General features: G+C 40.7%; 1 protein-coding gene across 1 annotated transcript; it reads right to left on the minus strand.

The window, feature by feature from the left end:
* Window positions 1–1759: 1759 nt before the first annotated feature.
* Window positions 1760–20718, minus strand: USP14 (ubiquitin specific peptidase 14). Its single transcript, XM_079301252.1, has 16 exons — window positions 20558–20718; window positions 18060–18205; window positions 17513–17545; window positions 16008–16112; window positions 14265–14368; window positions 12154–12212; window positions 10211–10341; window positions 9823–9903; window positions 8998–9077; window positions 7399–7513; window positions 5956–6021; window positions 5590–5682; window positions 4488–4616; window positions 3364–3424; window positions 2607–2714; window positions 1760–2473 (listed from the first exon to the last, which is right to left on the minus strand). The coding sequence occupies exons 1-16, from the start codon at window positions 20571–20573 to the stop codon at window positions 2322–2324; spliced, it is 1479 nt and encodes a 492-aa protein (XP_079157378.1). The 5' UTR covers window positions 20574–20718; the 3' UTR covers window positions 1760–2321.
* Between the last annotated feature and the right edge of the window lie 929 nt (window positions 20719–21647).

The following is a 21647-nucleotide window of genomic DNA, read 5'->3' on the forward strand; positions in this document are numbered from 1 at the left end:
CTGTTGGGTTGTCTAGATTGTCTGAGAAAAGGATTAGTTGCCCTGGGCTGGAACTAGGAAGCTTCATCTTTGGTTGCAGTACTTAAAAGGGGAGAATGGAGAGCCCTGGCAGCCTTTGGGGCAGGCTCTGGGTTTGGCACCGGCAGAACTGGGGTTGCTCCTGCTGGACAGAGAATTGGCAAGCTTGTTCCTCACGGTGGGAAGGACTGTGTGTGAAGGACTTTGGAGTCACCCTTTGGAGTGATGGGAGCTGGGGATTCCAGGAAGGTCAAAACCTGCTTGGTAGAGGTAAAATAAAGAGGGTTGTGATGGTGTTCCAAGGCATAGCACTGGCTTCCAGGGAAGAAGTCATGTCCTGCACTCCCACTGAAGCACTGGTTCAATCAATGATCATGGAATTTCCATGCTGGTTTGTATTAGTGATGATTGTTAGCTTTTCATTCTTTGGTTATGTAGGAATGCCCCTGAGTCCTGGTAAACAAAGATATTTTTTGTCACAGGTCACTGTGAAGGTTTCATTTTAAGGCCATGGTTGTCTGTAGATGGGTACAAGCTGTTTTCCCTCAAAATGTGAGAGATTTTTAAGGTGCTAAGTGGCAGCTGGCTACAGCTTGTTCTATGGTTAGTTTGTATAGTGTTTCTGTCATTCAGCAAGATCTCTAATGGGTCAGTGTTTGGAAAACAGCTTCCACTGAACTCTTCTCTGTATTTCAGCTCATAGCTGTGACTTTCCAGCAAGATTAGGTACCACCTCAAAGGAGAGTTCCTGCCTGCAGAGCCGTTGATAAGTTTTGTGCCTGCTACTCCACTCCAGACTTAAATGTGATTAGGAATTTGATTAGGGTGCTTCAGTGAAGGTTGGTAGGGGCAGAGATACAGGAAAATTACTGGAAATAACAGCCCAGGTCTTAGCTCCTGCTGCAGATAGGGGTTGGTAGAAAGTAGGAACTTCAACAGTTTCAACTGATTAAGGGACTTGAGCATATTGTGAGTGGAGGTGTGCAGGTGTGACTGACAACTTCAGTGCTGGGAAAGCTGAGGATGACAGTGGGAGGATGTAATTCCACCAAGCAGCAACCAGGCACAGGCACCATCTCTCCTTCCCCTGTAACAGGATATAAAACAAGAATTTAACCCTGGAGGAGCCTGTAGTGTTTCTGTGGTGCCTGCAGGAACAGAGCCAAGGGCTTCCTTAATGGAATGTTTTCAAACATTGTGTGCCACTGTAAAACAGAGCCCCAGGCCTTTGGTGTGCTCCCAGATGAAGCTGTGCAGGGAAGGTGGCACTGGAGAAACAATTGCAAGGCAGAAGAGCTACAGTTGATGTCAGTGTCCCAGGGAAGGGTGAAAGGAACTTATCCAATCAAGTGAGGCACAGGCAAAGTCACCACCCTGCCAAAGAAGTGAAAGTATTTCATATGAATATGGACCAACTCTTCCAGAAGGCACTGGAACACATCAAGACTGGGAACCTGTACATCAAGGGCTGAGGGGGTGGGTGACCTTGATAGTGTTTTTTAGGCTGTAGGCAGCACCAAAGGGCTTTGTTTACTGCAGTCACACACATCCGGTTACTGCAGAAGGTCCTGTAAGTAGGCAAAGCCCAGCCACCACTCCGGACTTAGCTACTGAGTCAAGAGGAACAGGACAGGAGACACATCCCTACAGCTTAAAAAAAAGTGACTTTATTCCAGGACTGCTCTGAGACATTCATCAGTGGTGGCCCAAGAGTGAAAACAAACGCATACTGACTACAGTACCAGGACAGGAGCTGTTTTTAATGGAGACACATTGTTGATCACAATTTATTTTGAAATCATGAGATGCCAGCAACAGAACAGACTGAATCAGCAGGTCAGGCTGGACAAATACTTGATTGTAGCCACAGCTGTTGGCTACGGGCAGCAGCACTGAGTTACACAACAAGGCAACAGTTTCTCTTCTACCTTCCTAACAGAACTGCCAGGTAAGGCAAAGGATGGACAGCTACTGAACTGTGGTATAAACCATGCAAGAGTAACAAATGTGAGAGTAGGTGTGTAATAAATACTTGATGACATTAGAGAAGGAGGAGGAGAGGCTCATTTAAAAAATTATCTTCTGCAAGACATTAAAGCTATTTTAAGTATTGTCACCACCACAGTGGGCAGTCCAGTCCAATAGTGACTAATTGGTACATGGAACAGTTTTAAAACAATATCCCTCTGCACATGAGAAGGTTTGAACAAATTATTTATCCACTTGCTAAAGCTCTGGGGTTAAAGAAGTGATCAGTAATCAACATTTATTTCACACCTAGGCAGAATGGCTAAAACGGAAGACTATTGTTCAGCTTCTTCTTCAACAACTTCAATTCTGCGAGGCCCGTAGAGTAGAACATAAGCTATATGCCAGTCTCCACCCCCAGATAACCTCAGAATGTCTTCAGGTGTAACAATGCTGACTTTGTCATCATCAAATTTAATCCATTCATCTGCAAGGAAAACAAGAGGATCATTTGTAACTTAGGTACATAAAATCTAAATCTGCTTAACAGCCCCTTGGCTAAAAGGAGCTGTGAAGAGTGGTTAACAGGGCTGCAGTTTGTTTTTTTTTTTTTTTTTTACCTTGTTTCCTTTTAACCCAAGACACATAATGCCCAGAGGAACTTGATCTGCCTTGATGAGTTAGCACTGCCTGCAGGTCATAATAGCCGCAATTGTTAGAACCAATATCTGAAGGGGAAAGAAAAAGTAACACTGAGTCCTACTTGAACACCTGCGGTATTTTTAACACACAGCTCACAGACCAAAGATGCATCACTCAGGCCACAGCACCATAGCTCTGTGTGTAAAACCCCAGCTACAGCACAGTACAAAACCAATGTGAACTAAAAGCAGTAACTCTCAGCCAGGAGAGTCTCAGGAAACTGAAGATGTTGTGCATTCTCATGAAATAAATATACACCATAAATACTACTGATGTATGCACAGGGTGAGTGCTGTGGGCCTTCAGGCTCCAAGCTCCCCCAAAACTGAGGCAACACCAGCTTTATGACAGCACTTTCAAAAGTCCAGTTCAAGTTTTGTTTTGATTTCAGCCTTCTACCACCCACTGACAAAGCAGCGTGCAAAGCAACTGCACATTACATGCAGATGTCTTCTGATGTGCCTATCTTCTGTTATCACCAGCCTGTCGGATGGCAATTATGCATCTCACTGTTTCAATGTTTTGGTTTACCTAATCTTTCCATTCCTGTCAGTATCTGAAGATTAATTTTCAAAAGCATTGAAGAGAGAGCGTTCTCAAAAAAAGTCCTACCATCAGGTACACAAAACACAAGTAAATAGTTACTTTAAAGTAGATTTGTTTCTCTGTACTCACCGTCGGGAAAAGAAAATGGTTCATATTTAACTTCTTTCTGTGCACCATCACTTTTACTAGACTAAAAAAGAAAGTTGAATTAATGTGGAACAGGTTTAATAAAAGCTCTAACACAATCACATCAAATCCCAAGTCTCCATTCATTTAAATATATTTCTAAGTCTAAACATTTTTGTTCAACTTGAAAGAAGTTCATTATTGAATTTTTTAGGTGGACATACAAAAGCCTTACCTGAAGAAGAGCAGTTTTAAAAATAATATATAACCATTTTAGCACATACTGCCTGCAGTCTTCACCCACAAGACTAATGGGTTTGTTTATGAAATAATTCTGCAGTTGAAGATTTATTATTTGATGGGGGCTTGCTAGCAGCAGAAGTGGCAATAAGAAAATACCAGAGACAGACTCTCAGTGCCAATACATTCTGTTCAAAAATAGCATTCTTTCCTTGCTCCCATCTGTGTAAGAGGGGATGCAAGCCTTATCTGAATGTTTAAAAGAATTTGTCAGGAGCTAGGCCAGGAAAAAATACCAGCAAAGATTAAAAAAATGGCTAAAACACTACAGTTCTAGCTCATTTACTTTTGTCTTCATTGAAGACAAGGAAGTCAGTGTTAGAATTATATAGACAGGATAAGACATGAAACCATTTTCCAAGTTTTTACAGTTGCTGATTTTAAGCTCACCAGCACATGTATTCTAATTGTACTCTAATTTTTACCAGTCAGGCAGCAGCAGTGCCTTGTACTACCCTTTCCAACTGCTGAGCAGGGAACAGCTTCCTACACTCCCCTGAAGAAGGGAGCAGCCAGCAAATGTGAAGAGTAATTTTGTGTAACTTACAGAAAACCTTTAGGCATAGCACTGGTAAACAGAAGCACTACATTTTAATATATATAATACATGCTGCCTTGGCTACTGCATTTAACATTTCTCATCAAACAAACACACCAAAGCAGATATTGTATTTTCATAAAAAGACAGGATAAAAAGATCTAAAGCTCAATACCAAGGAGTTTGCTATGTAAGAAAATAATATATTCAAGGACATCAAGTTTTCTCTAGTCCTCATTAGTACTTTAATTTCAGATGTATGAATTAGTGAGAGTGTCAGGAGACTTACATTCTTTGGCTGTTGATTTACTTTTTTGTCTTCTAAATCTTTGAATTTTGATCGATAAGAAACCATTTTTTCCTGCAGGTCTGGCGTACACAGCTCATACACATCCAGCATAAGAGGAAATTTGACATCCTAGGAAGTAAAACACAAAAATTTACTAGCATGATTTGGTAGTCCCCACTATAGCATTCTCCCACAGGAAGACAACACAATCTAAATGCAACCCTCTTCAAACAGATGGTAACCTGACCTACTGGGATTCTGGTGACAGTGTTTACCAAAAGGGCTACACTAATTCAATATAAACAAGCCACTATAAATTATTACATTCAGTTTAGACTAATAATTAATACATCAGATTCTTTATTGTTAGCTGTCATACTTTTACACTATGGAAATACCTATACAGATCCAAGAGAAAAAAAAAGGCAGGCATGTAAAATGATTGCACCCTGGCAAAATTGTCAATTTTGCTAAGCAAACTATTTCTGAAACAGTTAACATGTACCTTCAGTCTTTATTTGCCTTTCTTCCTCCTGTAAGGAAGGAGCATCTTTCATGATGCTCCTCGGGCAGCCTACAAGGTCTGTCAGCCACAACCAACAGAATGCAAAACCAGAACACTCAGCTGTTTGCAGCTGGTTCCTGCATTTGTCCATCAGAAAGCCAGGCAATTAAAATAACTAATAACAGGAAGTGTTTGACAGCATAAACATCTCCCATCCACATTAGAACACTGTTCAGAGTTTGAAAGCATGGCCCTCTCCTTAGTAAAACATTCTTCTCAGAACCACTGGTGAGAAAAGACCAAAAACATCTTGTTTATTGTCATCCTGTAATATTAACAGTACTGAGACAAATTCACTTCTGCCTCTCACACCTCCTTCCTCAGTCTATTTTGGATAGTGTAGTTTGCTACACACCATCACAACTGGGAACAAAACTACTTTGTACTTGAGCAAAGAAACTGCACTCTTACTGTTTTTAAATGCAATTTAAAAGCAAACAATTTAGTAACTAGTCTTCAAATCCTTGTTGTCTACCTTTAATAAAAACTCACAGAAAACATAAAGAGGAATTAAATATCAATATGCACAAAACTTACCTTAAGAACTTTTGCATTCACAGATTCTTTCTCTTTGTAAAAAAATCTAACCATCTGAATAGTCAGGTACGCTGGCAAACGACTAATTTTGGACTATAAAAAAAATTAGAAAAAGCTATTACTTTAAATATTCACAGATCTTTTTTACCTTAAACACTGGTCATCCTAAATCACAGTCTATTCTGGGAATATATTTGTACACAAACCCACAGGAATAAAACAAGGTCTCCTTTTTTAAAGCTCTGTCTTAAATTTCTTGGTAATTTATAAACATAAATCATATGGTGTTGCAGCAATAACTTTATGGTTTGGAACAGAAAACTGACCATTAAAAGAATCATAAAGAGGAATGAAAGTACCACTCACAGATTTGATATAGAGTGCATTTCTCTGCAGTGTTGGAGAGAGTTTGGTGATTTCCTCCTGAAGACGCTGTTCCGAGAAAAAGAAATAACACCATGTTCATCATAAAACACAGCTTAGAGGAAAACAACAGGGGTAAACAAACCATAAAATAAATCTTGTTCTGCCAGTCTCTTCTGTTGCTGACAGCCATTACAACACACAAGATTTTGAAATTGCTTGGCAGAAAGGACCATGCCCATTCATTCCTTCAGCTCCAGGCTCATTCCTGAGTCCTCACAACACAGAGTTTCTCTCTTTCTCTCTGCAGAAACTATTTTGCTCCACAGGAGTAGAACTCACAATTGAATTTTATTACAAATTGTATCTGGACTTGGTTACAAATGTATCATATCATGCTTGGAACACAACTGAAGAAAATCAGAAGTTTCCTGTGAGAAGAAAATTTGCAAATTTTCTTCAGCCCTCAGTCTCAAGCAGCCAGAGCTGCTTCTAAAGTGACAGCTGGTGTCTCCTAACAAAAATCCGGGACAGACTAGCTCAGTTCTTAGTGTTGCAATTCTCTTGCTCCAGGCAATTCGACATAAGAATTGTAGATTTTTTTTTTTTTTTTGCCTGAAAGTGAAGTTTCTTTTTTTATAGTTTTTTCATTTGTGACTATTAGCTATTTTATCCTGCTTTTCCTTCCAAAGTCTGTTAGGGAAAAAAAAAAAAAAAAAAAAAGATGACAGAGAGATACAAAGATTATCTGAGAATCGTGCAACTTGATTTTAGTCCTGTACAAACCAGATCACTGCCCTAGTCTTATACAGTTACTACACAGGTTTTTTTGCAGTAGCTACTCTCCTTTCTACTTCAGACTCCCCAAAAAGCCCTTAAAATTTCAAAATACATACATATATATAAAGCACAGACTACCTTAAGAAGTTCTACATAAACAATTTGGAGAATGATGTCTGATAGAAAATAACACCCCCTTCAAAATCTGCAAAATTAAATTTAGTTGTTACATCATCTGGGGGGGGGGGTTTAACTAGGAACCAAAATGCCACCCTACTTTGATGTTGACTTTTGGACCTTTTGGGAACTGATTGCTGCATAAATCATGAAAAGCACTGTTCAGTCTGGAGTGAAACCCAGCTGAACAAACAAGCAGCAAACTGCCTTGCACTTGGTTACCTGCATGGGGAAGACCATGTCAGGGTCAAGAAAATGCTCTGCTGAAGTCTGTTTGACATTAACATGCAATTTTCTTTCACAGCCATCTTCCCAATGAACACCAAAAAGATTCCTGTAACTTTGTAAAGCTTGGACAGCAAGTATCAATTCCAAATCACAGATTTAATACACTTAGAATTAAGTGTATTTAGGTCACTTAGAATTTCAATTGAAAAATACACAGGCCATTTAGAATTTCTCAATTCAGTAAAAGTTGCAATAACTTACCAATTTTAGTCCTGTAAACAGGTATTTCACTTCTTGATTGATAAAGCAGCTAAGCTGAAGGAGATTCTCCTTTCCTTTAGTTACTTCTTCTTCTTCGGCTTCTGTACATTTCATGCTTCACAAAATTAAGGAAAATCATCACGCACCAAGAGCTGAACTACTGCTCTAGTGAAATGAACATGCCAAGCAGCACAGTAATTTAGGTAATTCTGTGCTTGTGCAGACAATACTTTTACTTCTTGTAGTACAAAAAAGATTTGAAGGAATCCTTCCTTCAGACCAATCTGTTCCTTCATGGCAAAGGACAAGGGGCAGACAGTACACCAAAAAAGTAAAATAAGTCTTTGATCACCATTTAAGCTGAGGCTTGTTTTTCATTCCCTTCCCCCATGACCACCTAACCCCTAGGACATTGAACACATTAACTGGCTGCCAACACCCAATTACAAAGCCCTCCTGCAACGTTACACTCCATTGTTCATTATTAATAAAGTTCTTCTCTTGCTGCTGCTGGCCAGATTTCCTGTTTCTTTCAACATGCAGAGCCTCCTTTCTCTCCCCTGTATCTGTCCTCTTCACTGAAATGAAATTACTTCCTCCATTATTTTCTACACATTCCTTTTAATTATTCTGTCTGTCCACTCCTCTTGTCATATTTTCTACCCCAATGCTTTTCTGTCATCCATCTCCTTCCAACCAGGTATTTTTCTGACTGCAGCTATTCTACAAATGCTGCTGTAATCACACTTTGAAAGTCTGCAACTCTTCTTGCTGATACTGGCCTATGCATCATTCCTCTTAGCTACACATTCCAAGACTCCCAGCTGTTTAAGGATAACAAATACCACAGTAGAAGGAAAGAGAAGCATGTTCTTACCTTAAAATAGGCCTTTATTCCTCATTACTACCAAGCTATGAGACACAGTACCTCATCTAAGGGGATGTTTCCTTATTTCAGACAAACAAAATGCATTGTGTATAATTCTTTCTAAAAGTTGTGCTCAGTTTGATGACAGACAGGATTTTGGTGTGGAGAAACAGGAGAACAGTTATACTTGCCATGAGATGTGCCCTATGTGGTCATATGCTCTTTTTCTTGCTATAAAGAACCTACTAGAGAGTTGTCAGCTGCATTTGTTTCTTACTCATATGACAGTGGACACCTAATTTCTTAATAAATAATCAAGCTACTTTTGTGCATTTTTATACACCAGGTATGTCAGCAACACATCCTTACAAGCCAAAAAAGCCTATTTAGGACAACAATTGCTTTTAGTTGGATAAAGCATGTCAGTATCCTTGAAGTTGGTAAGTACCAATCTTCTCTGGGGAGGAAATCTGCTACTGAAGTTCAACAAGGGGTTTTTTTTTCTGTAAATTTCCATTACCATTCTTTCTCCCCACATCATCCCCTCTCTCAAAGCATGTCCAATCTTAACTTTAAGTTCTGTGTACTCCTGCACAACATCATGACCCTCTTCCCCAACCTACATCTTCATTTTCCATACTGCTCTGAACAATGCTTTTAATCATCCCTGAACTCAACTGCTAAAATGTGAAATTATCATTGTGTAAGTCTTGCCTTAGTCTTTAGGATACGCTGTTTCAAATTCAATGCTGAAGAATTGATCAATTAAACTCTTCTTTTTAGAGGATGCTGCTGTAGCACCAGAGTCTGTCTGTAAAACAAAAATCTCTTATGATGTAACTTTAAATATAATGTAAACACAGTCTTCTCTACAGACAAAATAACCCCATTTATTTATATTCATTAAAGACTATTCCTTCATCTTTCTATTCGTGCATTTTCTCCTAGTCAGTGAATCTTCTTACACAGCATATAAATTTCAAAACAAATGCTCTTATAACATGCTGTTATAACCAACCTAAAGCATCTTAATAAGCAAGATCAAAAACTCACAAATCCCTAGTCCCCCCAACTAAAATCTATCTTAAATCTCAGGAGTCCTCCAAAGCTCTGCCAAGACTCTCCAGAAAAAAGTTTACAGAGAAAAGAGAAAGTTGTTCTGGTAAAATCTCAGGAAAACTTTTCAGCAATTTCTTGTATCAGGTTCAATGAATTAGTTGTCTATTTGAAACAGTTCAAGTTAAAACTATAGCACAGTTATTTCAGAAAAAAGAGTTCTTATGTGCTGAATTCACAGGTTATCAGGGCCAGCTGCCATACATGTGAGTGGGTGTCAGCACCAGCTTGGTCCAACACTGCCTTACAAAGCCCAAGGGGAAGAGTTTGCTTTAGCTGACAGGACCATGGCAGCATTATGTTGATCAGACACATCAGAAAGCAATTTCACATACTGGATTCCACACACATGTTAAAGAACTCACAAACAGATATTACTTAACAAAACATATGTGAAATACTATAAATCCTTATTGTGGTTAGAGTAAGACTACAATTACCTCCATAACTGTATCACCTTCTATGCCTTCCAGCTTCTGCTGTAGTACCCTCATCATCTGCACCCAGCACTCATTGGCATCCTAGGAAGGGAACACAACATTAAATCTGACTACTAGCATTATGATTTATTAACATTAAACTCATCAACCATAAAGCCAAATGTAAGGATTCCTTAACTAAGAGTTTCTCCAAATTCTACTCACATTCTCAAAACTAGCACTTGACATTACATTCAACTTCTATACAACTTCTCTACAGAAAAACTAACTACCCCACTTTACTGGGAGTAATCATTTTCAAAAGAGAAGGAAAGTCTTAAAATGTTCTTGTTCTCAACTTCCAACATACTACAGAATTTTAAACAATAAGTTAATATTTGGTCTTTACCTGTTGAAGGTACTGGCCTTGATCACCTTTCTCTGCAAACTGTGGGAAGGCCATATGTAAAAACTGCAGGAGAATGATAGGTGGGATACTGGAGGAAGTTTTATCCATGGAATCAAACAAGTCTCTAAGAGCTTGAAGAAAAAGTAAGTGAATGCTTTGAGAAGTGCAAAAACAATTAAAACATGGCAGGAAGTGTAAAAAAGAATAGTAAAACAGCAGCAACATTTAAAGACTGATCATTTAACAGTGTCCAATTTGATCTTTCCAAAGCAGGACCAAATTTTCCAGGTGGCATAACACGTACACCTAAGATCTCCTTTGTGATCATGACTTTGAAAGTATAAAGATGGCAATTGAATTGAGAATTTGGCACATAATGCCTTATCTTTCCTGGCTGCTAACAAGAAAAAAAAAATTTAGCAATTAAGATTTCATTTGGAACACATCTAAGGAACAACGTTTTCACAAGAGAAACCAGAAGGCATTCACAGTCTATCCTCTAGAGGAACTTAAGTTTCATCAGCTACTAGGGAAAAAAAAAAACTTTAATAAAATATCTAGGAAATACCCATGCTTAAGATCCAGGAAAACAAGTATGTGTATGCATATGTGCAGAGAGCTCATAACTATGTGCAATCCAATGAATGATACTGACTGCATGACAACACACATGGCTTTCTTTTTTGTTCCACACTCTAGCATGTCTTATCTAGACAAGTTACAGCATTTTAAATCCACAGATCATTTCAAAGGCACCTATTAATCCTCACAACAACCCTGTGAGGTGGGCAACAATCTGCATGGTCACTAATTTACAAGAGACTAATGAATTGCTCTCTCAAGTAAGTGAATATAGGCAAGATTACAGGGAACCAAGGTCAGTTGCCTCCTCTTTCAGAATGTCTTCATTGATCCTGATAAAAGGTGCAACTGATATGACACAGCAATTAAAAAAAAAATGCCATAAGTGTCATGCAGGAGTTCCTGAACAGCTCAGCACCCAAGAATTTACTACAAATTACTTAAACTATTAAAATTCCTAAGAAGCAGAGCTGTCACCTTAAAAAGAAAACAAGGGACACGAAGTAAAGGCAGTAAAAAGGGGAGGGGCAGGCATGGCTGTATAGAGTAACCATTGAACTTACCACCCCAAAATTCGATCAGCAGGCATACCCACAAACTGGACCTTTCCTTCCTTATATTGTTTTGTTTTTCCTTAAATGGACTGGTAGAAATCCCAGTGTCCTGGCCCAGCATCTTAGTGGGGCAATGAAATAGAGTAAAAAAAGAAAAAGCGGACAAGTAGTATCCTTGTTCAAGTGTGAGGGGTCTAACTAGAACTCTAGTTAGAGCTTGAAGATACGGGGCCACCGTGAGCTCCCAGACCACCACAACAAAGAGTAACTTCTGTTTTGGAGACCCTCCTTTCCATTCCAGTTAGGAAATCTGGATCTTTAGGGCAAAGGCTAAGACCAACTGATACAGCATCAGTTTGCACCATAACAATAATGCTCAGCCACTAAACTACATTAAAAACTACCAATGGAATACATATCCCAGGAGTATGGTGTCACCTACCCCTGTGTGAAACAAAGAACTAAAGTATTTCTACACAAAGTGATCAAATCAACAGATGGATGGATGAAATCTGTTTAAGGAAGTTCCAATTACTTCCTGCCTAGATGTAAAATATTTAAGAGATACCAATTGTTTCTCTCTAAGCCTAGATCACACTTTAGTATCTTTTCTCTAGCCTGCAGCCCAATAATGTGCAGATAAATGCTTTGCAGGCAGGGGCAGAATAACCTTTAAAGACAAAATGAATCCTCCAGTGCCAGCAGATCTGACATTCCTAAGGCATTGCACTAAAGAACAATACAGAGTTTTAACTGCAAAGTTCATCTGCATTTAGCAGGAAATCACACACTTGTCTAAACACCAACCTGCAGTAATGTATTGAGCAGAGGCCATTTCTCCTGAAGCTCTTAAGGCACCACCATACCTAAAAGGGAAGAAAAATAATTTGCATGCAATTAAACACAAACAGGAAAGACAGTAGAGTTTTTGAAGCAGGCAGCAGTTAGATTCATTTAAAGGAAATCTATCACCAAGCCAGAAGTAACCAAAGGTAAAATTCACTCACATTTACCTCCAAGTTTCAGCTATTTTGCAAGCATGGAAGCAAAGGAAAACTGGCATTTTTTAGACAGTAAGTAAAGGCAGATCAAGAAGTCTGGCTACATCACTGCTGCTTCCCTGATCTTTTTGCCTCAAAGACTTTTTTTACTTTTAAAGAAACTGAGAAATTCTGAACAAAAGCTACCCCATTTCTGAAACATTTGTTATGGCTTCTTCAGATACATGGGGGAAAAATCACTTTCAAGGATAGATGGCAGATAAAATGCACAGAGATGGAGGGTAGGCTTGCTTCCTCCCTCCAGAGCAGAAGCAAAACAATGAGAGGTGAGATGTTTTCTTGGGGAAGCATTTCCCACACTGAGAAAGGTGTGGGAGCCCACCTACATGACAAGAACTTACCACTCTTCTTTCAATTCTTAATTTAGCAGCTGGATGAGGAACAGATGGACTCCCCACAGGCTTAAAGCAAAAGGAGGGTCTCACACATTCTCTAATCTTGGACTAAGCTTTTGAAACTGACCATTGCTAGATGATGAGCAGGAAGCTTTCCTCTGACATGCTACAGAACAGGGAGGAGCTCCCTGGGGAGGAGTGGAGCAGACCTTGAGGAAAGGCTGTAACAGCTTTCCCAAGCGAGTCCTTTCACACCTCTCCCACTGCCATGCACCCTACAGCCTTCCATGCTGTCATCAAGCAGGGAAGACCAAAAAAAGGCTAAATCTCCAGGGAAAAACAGAGCTTGAATCCAAGTGTGAATCTGACTTCCCACAGACAATACTGCCACATCTTGTACTGCAGTCTGCCAGTTTCACAGGCTACATTTTGCCTCTTGGTATGTTAAATTTGTCAAATAATCTTATTCAGTGCAGTAACTCAAGAGTCTTTCACATAGAAATATATAGACTTTCCAAAAATGACAACACTGATAGTCAATAAAAACCCTGAAACCAAATTTCTGTACTTCAGGAATAGCTCTCAGTGCTTAATAATTAAGGTTCACCTGCTAATAGAATGAAAAACTATTTGTAACTACTTAAACAACAAATGATTACAGTAATACAGAATATCCAGCTGGGTACCACGGAATCAAGAAAGCAGTGTATTTTAAAATAATTAAATTAACCCTAAGATGACAATAATGCTTTACCAAATTCTCACTTCTTAAAAATACTCATTGCCTTCTCATTACAATTCATCTGAAGGACAAATTCAGGCCACACTGGCAGGTATTCTTTTTTCCTTCAATATTCATAACTTTCAGGTTTCTTGCATATTCATTACCAAAAACAAAACAACCACCCAACCAAAAAACAAAAAAAAACCCAAAAAAATACTGGCCATTTTCACATTTCAGTCTAGAATAACAAAACCAAACAAAACAAAAATCAGAACAAATCAGCAAACAAAACAAAATTTCATGAAGGCACATCTTAGAACTTCCTGCTGTACCTCCAAGTAGCAAATGTCAGAATTTCACAGCTGAAAATACTGTGTAATAGAACCATGGTGGGAAATATTCCTCAAAGGAACAGGACTCCCATACGATTCTTTTATAAAAAGAATAAAAACTAACATAAAAACTAACAGCAAAAAAAACAGGGTTAAGAGTTCAGTAGCTTATTTTAGAATTTTAAACTGGTCTTGATAGGAATTACTTTCTAGCTAAGCAAAACACATTCTCTCTTTTAAAAGCCAGCTCCAAAAAACACAAAGCCTTAATTTCTTTATTAAAGTACAGACTAACACAGGCATAGGATAAACTTTAATTCATCATTATGTCAATCTTGAACAGACCAAAGGAGTAACAGATTGTTATGATAATCCATACCAGTATTAAGATGACAATTTTGCAAAATATCTACTTCACAAGCTAAAGAAAACATTTTAGTCACGGTATTTTTGTCCTGAATCCTACCTTTTAAGGGCCTCTTTCACTTCTGGCACTGAACGGATACACTGAACTGTAGCATTCATGTAGCAAGTGTTGCCAAGGTTTGTCAATCCACAAGGCAATTCCATCTACCAAAAAAATTCACAAGGGTGCTTGAAGGTCAGAGAGATGTGGCAACTGTTTTTGTACAAATGCTATAATGTGACATCAACTTCTAAGCAAATGAATTATGCATAAAACCTGGAATATTCCATCAAACTTTGAGGTTTTCCAGATCCACTTTATGATCATATTTATTATTACACCATTTGATACTTTTAGGGAATGCTTTGGGGGTTTTCTGTGCATGTTTAGTTTAGTGAACATATTCTTCAAGCATGCAGTCATTCAGAAAATTCAATTATAATCCCATTCAAGTTTTGACCTTAAAATTCTATTTCCGTGAAATTTCCACATGAATAAATTTGTACAAAACACTGATGTTTTAATTAAAATCAGTTTTCAGTAAAACCCTGAAAATGATGGAGGTCTTAGTTGGAAACAAAAGCATTGTTTAAACTCCTCTCCAGAAATCTGCAACAGATCATTAACTTGATCTTTTCAGACAACTTGTGAATTTCTGAAGTTTGAACAATGTGCAGGCCAACTAATAGTAAGCTAACCAGTTTTAGAAATAACTATAAACCACCATGTAATAGAATTTTTCTTTTTTTTTTTTTTTTCTTTTTTTTTTTTTTTATCCAGAATACTTAGGTATTTGTCAGGGAAAAACACACATTTTAATGAAACTGAAGTAGTACTGCAAACCAATACCAGTAGATTGCTTCAGGAAGAGAGAACTCATTAAGCATATCTCACATGTGAATACATGCATTGAAGACAACTGAATTTTGGTGTATAACAAAATTTCCATGTGACCAACTTTTTCAAAATGTTATCTGACAGTGAATCACCTCCTTGCTTGCCCCTCAGTGATCTCAATGTCTGTGTATGGAATTACTCAAAAATACATAAATATCCTTCACCTGCAGGTGGCCTGGAAAGCACTGAATCCTGAAGCACAACGCCAGTGCTAAACTGCAGATCCTTTTTCATACAGACATGCATAGAAGTATTCCTGTTCTGTGTACACAGTTGACAACAACCATGCAACTGTTAAGTATGACAAAGCTTGCAGTTCAAATGACTGGTGAGAAAATGAAGCCTTTCAAGTTGTAAAAAAAGAAGCTCAGGAGTCACTTCATTAGGAAAATAACAGATTAATTATGCTCTTTCAAACTTTACTTCCACAAAGCAAAACATGTGTGTCAAACTTATTTTCATTTTTCATGAAGTTGACCTAATATTAGTAACATGGACAAACAAAATCCCAAATACACCCCACCCTAAAACAAATCCTAGTCTCTCCTCATAGATATGAAAGAGGCAGGAAATAATTCTGCATATCTAAGAGGCCTTGTTTAGACAAAGTACAGGGACACTGATGCAGCAAGGGCAATACAACTTCATCTTTCAAAACATGCTGTTTTTAGAAAATCTACTAAGCTGCCTGCACAAAGGAAAAACAGCACTAATTGTATGACTTTTAAAAATCCCAGACTTCTTTTCACTGCTCCCAGTTTAGTCATCGATGCAAATTTGTGATTCTTGGTGAAGATGTTAAACAGACATCAGAGTTTCAAAACCCACTTTGAAGCAACTGCAAGTATTTAAGAGCTTGCCATTACTGGAAGGTAAACAAGAAACCAGAAGTGGAAAGGTGCTTACAGCTGAAGCCAGCTGCTCCTCTGTCATGTCCTCCACGAAGACGGGCCGGGCGATCGGCTCTTCTGGAAGCGCGTCTGCAGAGCCCATCATTAGCAAGGTCATCCCCTTGAAACACAGCAAAAATGCAGTGAGTACCTAAGGACAGCCATCTCCACTCACACCCTCAAGCTCTGAACACACTTCAGCTATTTCCCCAGAAATCAACACTGTCTTTCTCTTGGTTTAACAGAACCAACACTGCACTACTGTGACTTTAGGGAGTACCTCAATTCCTCGTATCTAGGAAGCACCTACTGAGAACAACTCCACAGAATTATTCATGCTGGATGTTTCCGCTGAAACATCTGGTGAGCTTGCCTGGCAAGTTCTGGCTTAAACTAGATGAAAAGTGAAAAATAACCTAAACTACCACATTAGTTTAGGCATGAGAGCTAACATTTATGGGGTAAAAAAAAAAAAAAAAGCCAATAAGGTTTCCATGCTTGCTGAACTAGCACAGGAACTACATGGAGCATTGCATAATATGAAAAGGAGTATTTCAGCATTCAACAGGAGCACATCTACACAATAAGATCTGTCAAAGGAGAAGAAAATTACTATCTGGAGCCTCGAAACATAGTGCTAAGAAAAAAGATGAACAACAGAATGAAGAGAAGCTGCTTTGACAGTAAAAATAAATCCCTAGAATTTGTATGTAACATTATTAAAATGAGTAAAGGCAGCTATTAGCCCAACCACAGGCAGAAAAAGACAAGAATATTATGTACAGTATTTTTTGCTGAGTAACTTTGCTACAATAGCTGCAGCTACAAGCTGCTAACAAGCTGCTTGCAAACTAGTCACAAGGGTAAGAGCAGTGCTACCTAATTCAATCTGCCCAGTGAAGAAGTGGAACAAAACCTGTAACAGCTGTTACAAGATGTTACAAGAGACATACAGTAATGAAAATGATACAAAACAAACAAACAAACAAAAAAGCCCTGGGGGATTCCCTGATGCAATATTATACAGGCAAGCAACACAAACACAGGTGAGCACATTTCATCAGGTTGGTAAAAAAGGACATAGGCAGAGGTATAACTTCAGCATCATCAACACATTTGTCCATGCTGGGGATGTGCAATGACAAGGGTCTGCAGACAGTGCCCAGGCTCACCAGCTCCTTCTAAATAACATCACTTCTTTTTATGGTCACAGATAAGACAGCACTGCTCTGACCCAGAAAATTTCTTGCACAGAACAAATAAATATATGTACCCAAGTACTCCAGAAAAGATGGTATGATTTCCCTACTGATGCAAAAAAGAGGTTTTTTACAAATCAACGGTGAGGCCTTTCTAAGCATGCTTACATATGACATCTGTAAAATTATTTGTCATCAAGATATGACTTTCTAAAAAAGCACTGCCCATTCAAACAGAAACAGTAAGCACTTTCAAGTCTTTCTTTAAATGCCAAAATAAAAAAAAAAGAATAGTAAAATTTAGTTACTGCTCAGAACTTACATTCTTTATTTTTAGGTTCCCCCAGTCATCATCCTGTGAAATAAAGTAAAAGACAAGTTCATTATCTTGCAGCAAGAGACAAGCAAGTATTTTCATTAATATTAATCACATATTTCTAAATATACAATTGTGTTTCATCCAAGATTACACAATATTAACTATTTACATGTTATCAAGTCTTAGAATAATAACCAGCCAAGTTGTGGTTTCAATGAGGCTTCTCATGGGTTGTTCAATACTGTTTAAATGTAAACAACTTTTTGCAGCAAAATTGTCTGTATCTCATTACAACAGTAAGCCTCCAGCAGAGAAGCACCAGAGAAACTTCTCTTAAACAAGCTAGAAAGAAAAAACTTGCATTCAGATACATAAAAAACATAAAAAAGCAACAAAAACACCTCCCACCAAGCTGTGCTTTGTATGAATGAGTAAAGAAGTACAGTCGGTTTAACACATACAACCAAAGATCTTCTGGAGGAAAACCCAGAAACACGGTAATTTTTAACACATAACAAAGTCAGACATAATATAAAAACCTGATTTCTACCTTCAGAGTTCCTCCTTTGACCATCACCTTCTGTCTAGCTGGCTGAACTCCAGTCAGTGCAAATAACTGGGCTTTGAAGACCATTGGAGGTTCGTCAGTGTTCAGCTCCACGCCATCGAATTTCTCTTTTCCCCACTTCACGTTAACTGCAAACAAAATGTTTTGAAACTTGATTATTTCCTAATACCCAGGAATGCATTTACCAAGACTACCAAGACTTCATATCATCTCAAAACATTCTGTTTTCAACTCTTAAAATTGTCAATAATGAAGCCAGGGATTGCCTTTACTGTATGGCCCCTCATCCATCAGAACATACCGCTTCCAGAAGGTCCAAAAATATCCCACAAAACCATGGAAGCAACATACACTGAGAAACTCTGCAAGAAATAAGAGTGTCTAACAGCATCAGAAAGCCTTTAGCAGGTTTTCACAGAAGCAGTTTGGAACTAACTCTCCCATTCTCTTGCACTGATTGTTGCAAACAACTGAACTTTCTGGAGGAAGTTCAGAGGTGTGATTCCAGCTCAGTTATCCGTAGCATTTCCGTTCTCCTTCAGAGGAAAACAATACAGTGCTCTTTAAAAGCAAGGCTACTGACCCCAGTAAAGGTGCAGGACTGGAATGAAGAAACTGGAGTGAAATTTGGTCACAGAAAGTATAAACCTCAACGCTGGAAATGGGGTGACCAGCAGGAACGAGAGGAAGAACGGCACAATGGAATGTTAACTTCACTTTGGTGAGGTTAGTAATGACCAAGAGCAGACAAAAAATGCCTGGAATGAGCTGTGTGCCTCCACCACCTCCAAGAACTAACGTAGGTACATAAGGCTTCCTTAGCAAGCTGAGATTTTACTGAATATCTGCAAAATACAACACACAGCAATGCCCTACATGCACAGTAAGTGGATGAAATACCAGACTTTAGGAAAGCCACACTCTTCTACCAGTGCTTTGGTTTCACATAAATATACTACAGCAACCATACCTTTTCAAAACACAAAACCCTTAGAATTTGTAATTTTGAAAACCCTTCTAAACAGGTTCAGATTTCAGATGTATGCAATGCTTGTGATGTGCAATATCACAGAACAATCAAAAGCAATTCTAAATGAGTTTGAAAAAATTCATCTGCAAAAGAACTCAAATGGCTGACCTTTCAATATTGCTAACAGCATCTTCCATTTTGCCCAACATTCTGATTTTTTAAAAACGCATTGTTTCGCATATTTAAGACCTACAAAGCATAAGGCTTTTCCCATTTTCCAGGAAGACAACCCACTCAGCCACTGAACAATTCAGCTGCACAGACTTTTGAGTTTTGAATTTTTGAACAGTCATCCATCCACTGCTAAATATGCAGAAGAGTTAGCAACTATTAATCTGTAGCGTCACTGGTTTCGACAACACAGCACTCAAGAGGAAGAACGGAAGAGCATGAGTGTCTTCAGAGATTGCAAGCAAGACTTCATGCAAAATAAAAGAGAAACTCATTAATTTGAAAACAATGGAAAGTAAGAAAAAGGAAGGACGTATTTTCCCTGCTGATCAGAAAACACAGTGATACAGAGCACAGCACAGGTCAGGCTGGAAGGGCTCACAGGGGGTCATCTCGTCCAACCTCGCTGCTCGAGCAGGGCCATCCCAGAGCCACGGGCCTGTGCCCAGACCTTTCCTGAATATCTCCAGTGAGGGAGATTTCACTAGATTTGGATGAGTTCAGGAAAAATCCTGTTACACTGACACAAGGATCCCAGCTTGCTAACCACAGCCACAATAGTGGGCAAACCGTGTACTGAGGCTGCATACAACCTAAAAAACTGAAGAGCCCAACTAGGCCAGATCTGAGAGATATGAGGCAGTAACTGGTCCCAGAAGTGTCACTGGAGGTTTTGTTCCTGAAGTCTTCCACGGAAACCTTTCCTCACAGCAAGAAGGGCTAGCAGAATAAGATGTCACTTAAGAAAGCTTCAACTTTAGGTTCAGGTCAGACATTAGGAAGAATTTCCCCACGAAAGGGGTGATTAGACACTGGAATGGGTAGGCGGTGGAGTCACCGCGCCTGGCGGTGTTTAAGGACTGGATGTGGCTCTCGGTGCCCGGTCTGACTGGTCAAAGGTTGGGCTTGGGGATTTCCAGCCCAGCGGAGGCTGCAGGATATGATGGGTTAGGAAGAGCTGGAAGGCGCGGATGCAGAGCTCTGGCTCGCCAGAGGCACAGCACCGCTCCTGCCTGAGCGGAAAGCCAGAGCGCACCGGGTCCGGGCAGCGCCGAGGCCCGCGACTGACACCCGCCCTCGCACCGGCACGGCCAGGCCGGCGCTGCCTCCCCGCTTCCCTCCCTCCCTCCCTCCATCCGCCGCCCGGCCGCGCCTCCCGGCCGCTCCCGCCGCCGGCCCGGCGGGATGGGCGCGCACGTGCGAGCGCTCCCGTTCCGTCCCGCTCCCGCCGGGCACCGCCCGCTGCCGCTGCCGCCCGGGCCCGGCGCGGCCGGCTCACCTGAGAAGAGCGGCATGGCGCAGCGGCGGGCGGCGGGCGCGGGGCGGCGGGGCGCGGCGCGGGCGGGGCGGGCGGCGCGGGCGGGCGGCGGCGGCGGGTCCCGGCCCCGCTCGGGGTCTCATTCAAACCAGCCCCCGGGATGACGCTGCAAGCGCGGCCGCTCGGCGGAAGCGGGGCGGGAGCGCTGCGCGCGCACGGCCGGAACGGGCGGGGCCGGGAGCGGGAGCGCGCCGGGAGCAGGCCCCGCGTGCCGCTAATCCAGAGCCGAGGCAGAGCGCCCGCCAGGGGCTCCGGAACGGGCCCGAACCGCGGAGCGGGGCGCATGCGGAGCTGGTGCCGCGGGCAGGGCACCGGGCTGTGTCCCGTTCTGGGATCGCAGTGCGACAGAGACAGGGAGCTCCCGGAGCGGGTCTAGGACAGGCAGCGAGGATGGTGAAGGGCCTGGATCGTCTGTCACGGTGGTACGCTGAGAGCTCGGCCTGCTCAGCCTCGAGATGACTGAGAGGGGACCCATCAATGTGTACAAATATCCAAAGGGAGGGTGTCAAGAGGATGGAGCCAGGCTCTCCTCGGTGGTTCCAAACAGTAGGACAAGAGGCAATGGGCAGGAACTGCTGCACAGGAAATTCCACCTGAACATGAGGAAGAACTCCACTGTGTGGGTGACTGTGACCTGGAACAGGTTGTCCAGTGAGGGTGTGAATTCCCCTGACCAGAGATATTCAAGAACCATCTGGATGCAGTCCTGAGCCGTGTGCCCCAGCACAGCCCTGCTTGAGCAGGGAGGATGGAGCAGATGTTGGACTGTGATCCCTCCCAGCCTCTCCCATGCTGTGACTCTGTGATTCTGTGAGAGCTCTGCTGGGCTTTTGCACCCCCAGGGGTCTGCCCAAAAGCTGTGATTGCACAAGACAGGGGACAGGAGGCAGGAAAAATAAAAAGGCCTTTGTGGATGAAATAGGTTTGGTTTATAGGAAAGAGTCAAGTAGGAGGTAAAATTGTCAACAGAAGAACTTCATTGGGAGGAGAGGAGATGAGTAATCAACCAGCAATGATTTTTAGGCCTGGTGATAGATAAAGAGCACAGAAG

This window comes from Erithacus rubecula (genome assembly GCF_903797595.1).
Source record: "Erithacus rubecula genome assembly, chromosome: 3".
Lineage (NCBI taxonomy): Eukaryota > Metazoa > Chordata > Aves > Passeriformes > Muscicapidae > Erithacus > Erithacus rubecula.

Coding starts and splice junctions, on each gene's coding strand:
- USP14 (XM_079301252.1), bottom strand. Junction 17,546..18,059: donor TCAAAGGAGGAACTCTGAAG/GTAGAAATCAGG, acceptor TTTATTTCACAG/GATGATGACTGGGGGAACCT. Junction 9,078..9,822: donor AAGGTGATACAGTTATGGAG/GTAATTGTAGTC, acceptor TTTGTTTTACAG/ACAGACTCTGGTGCTACAGC.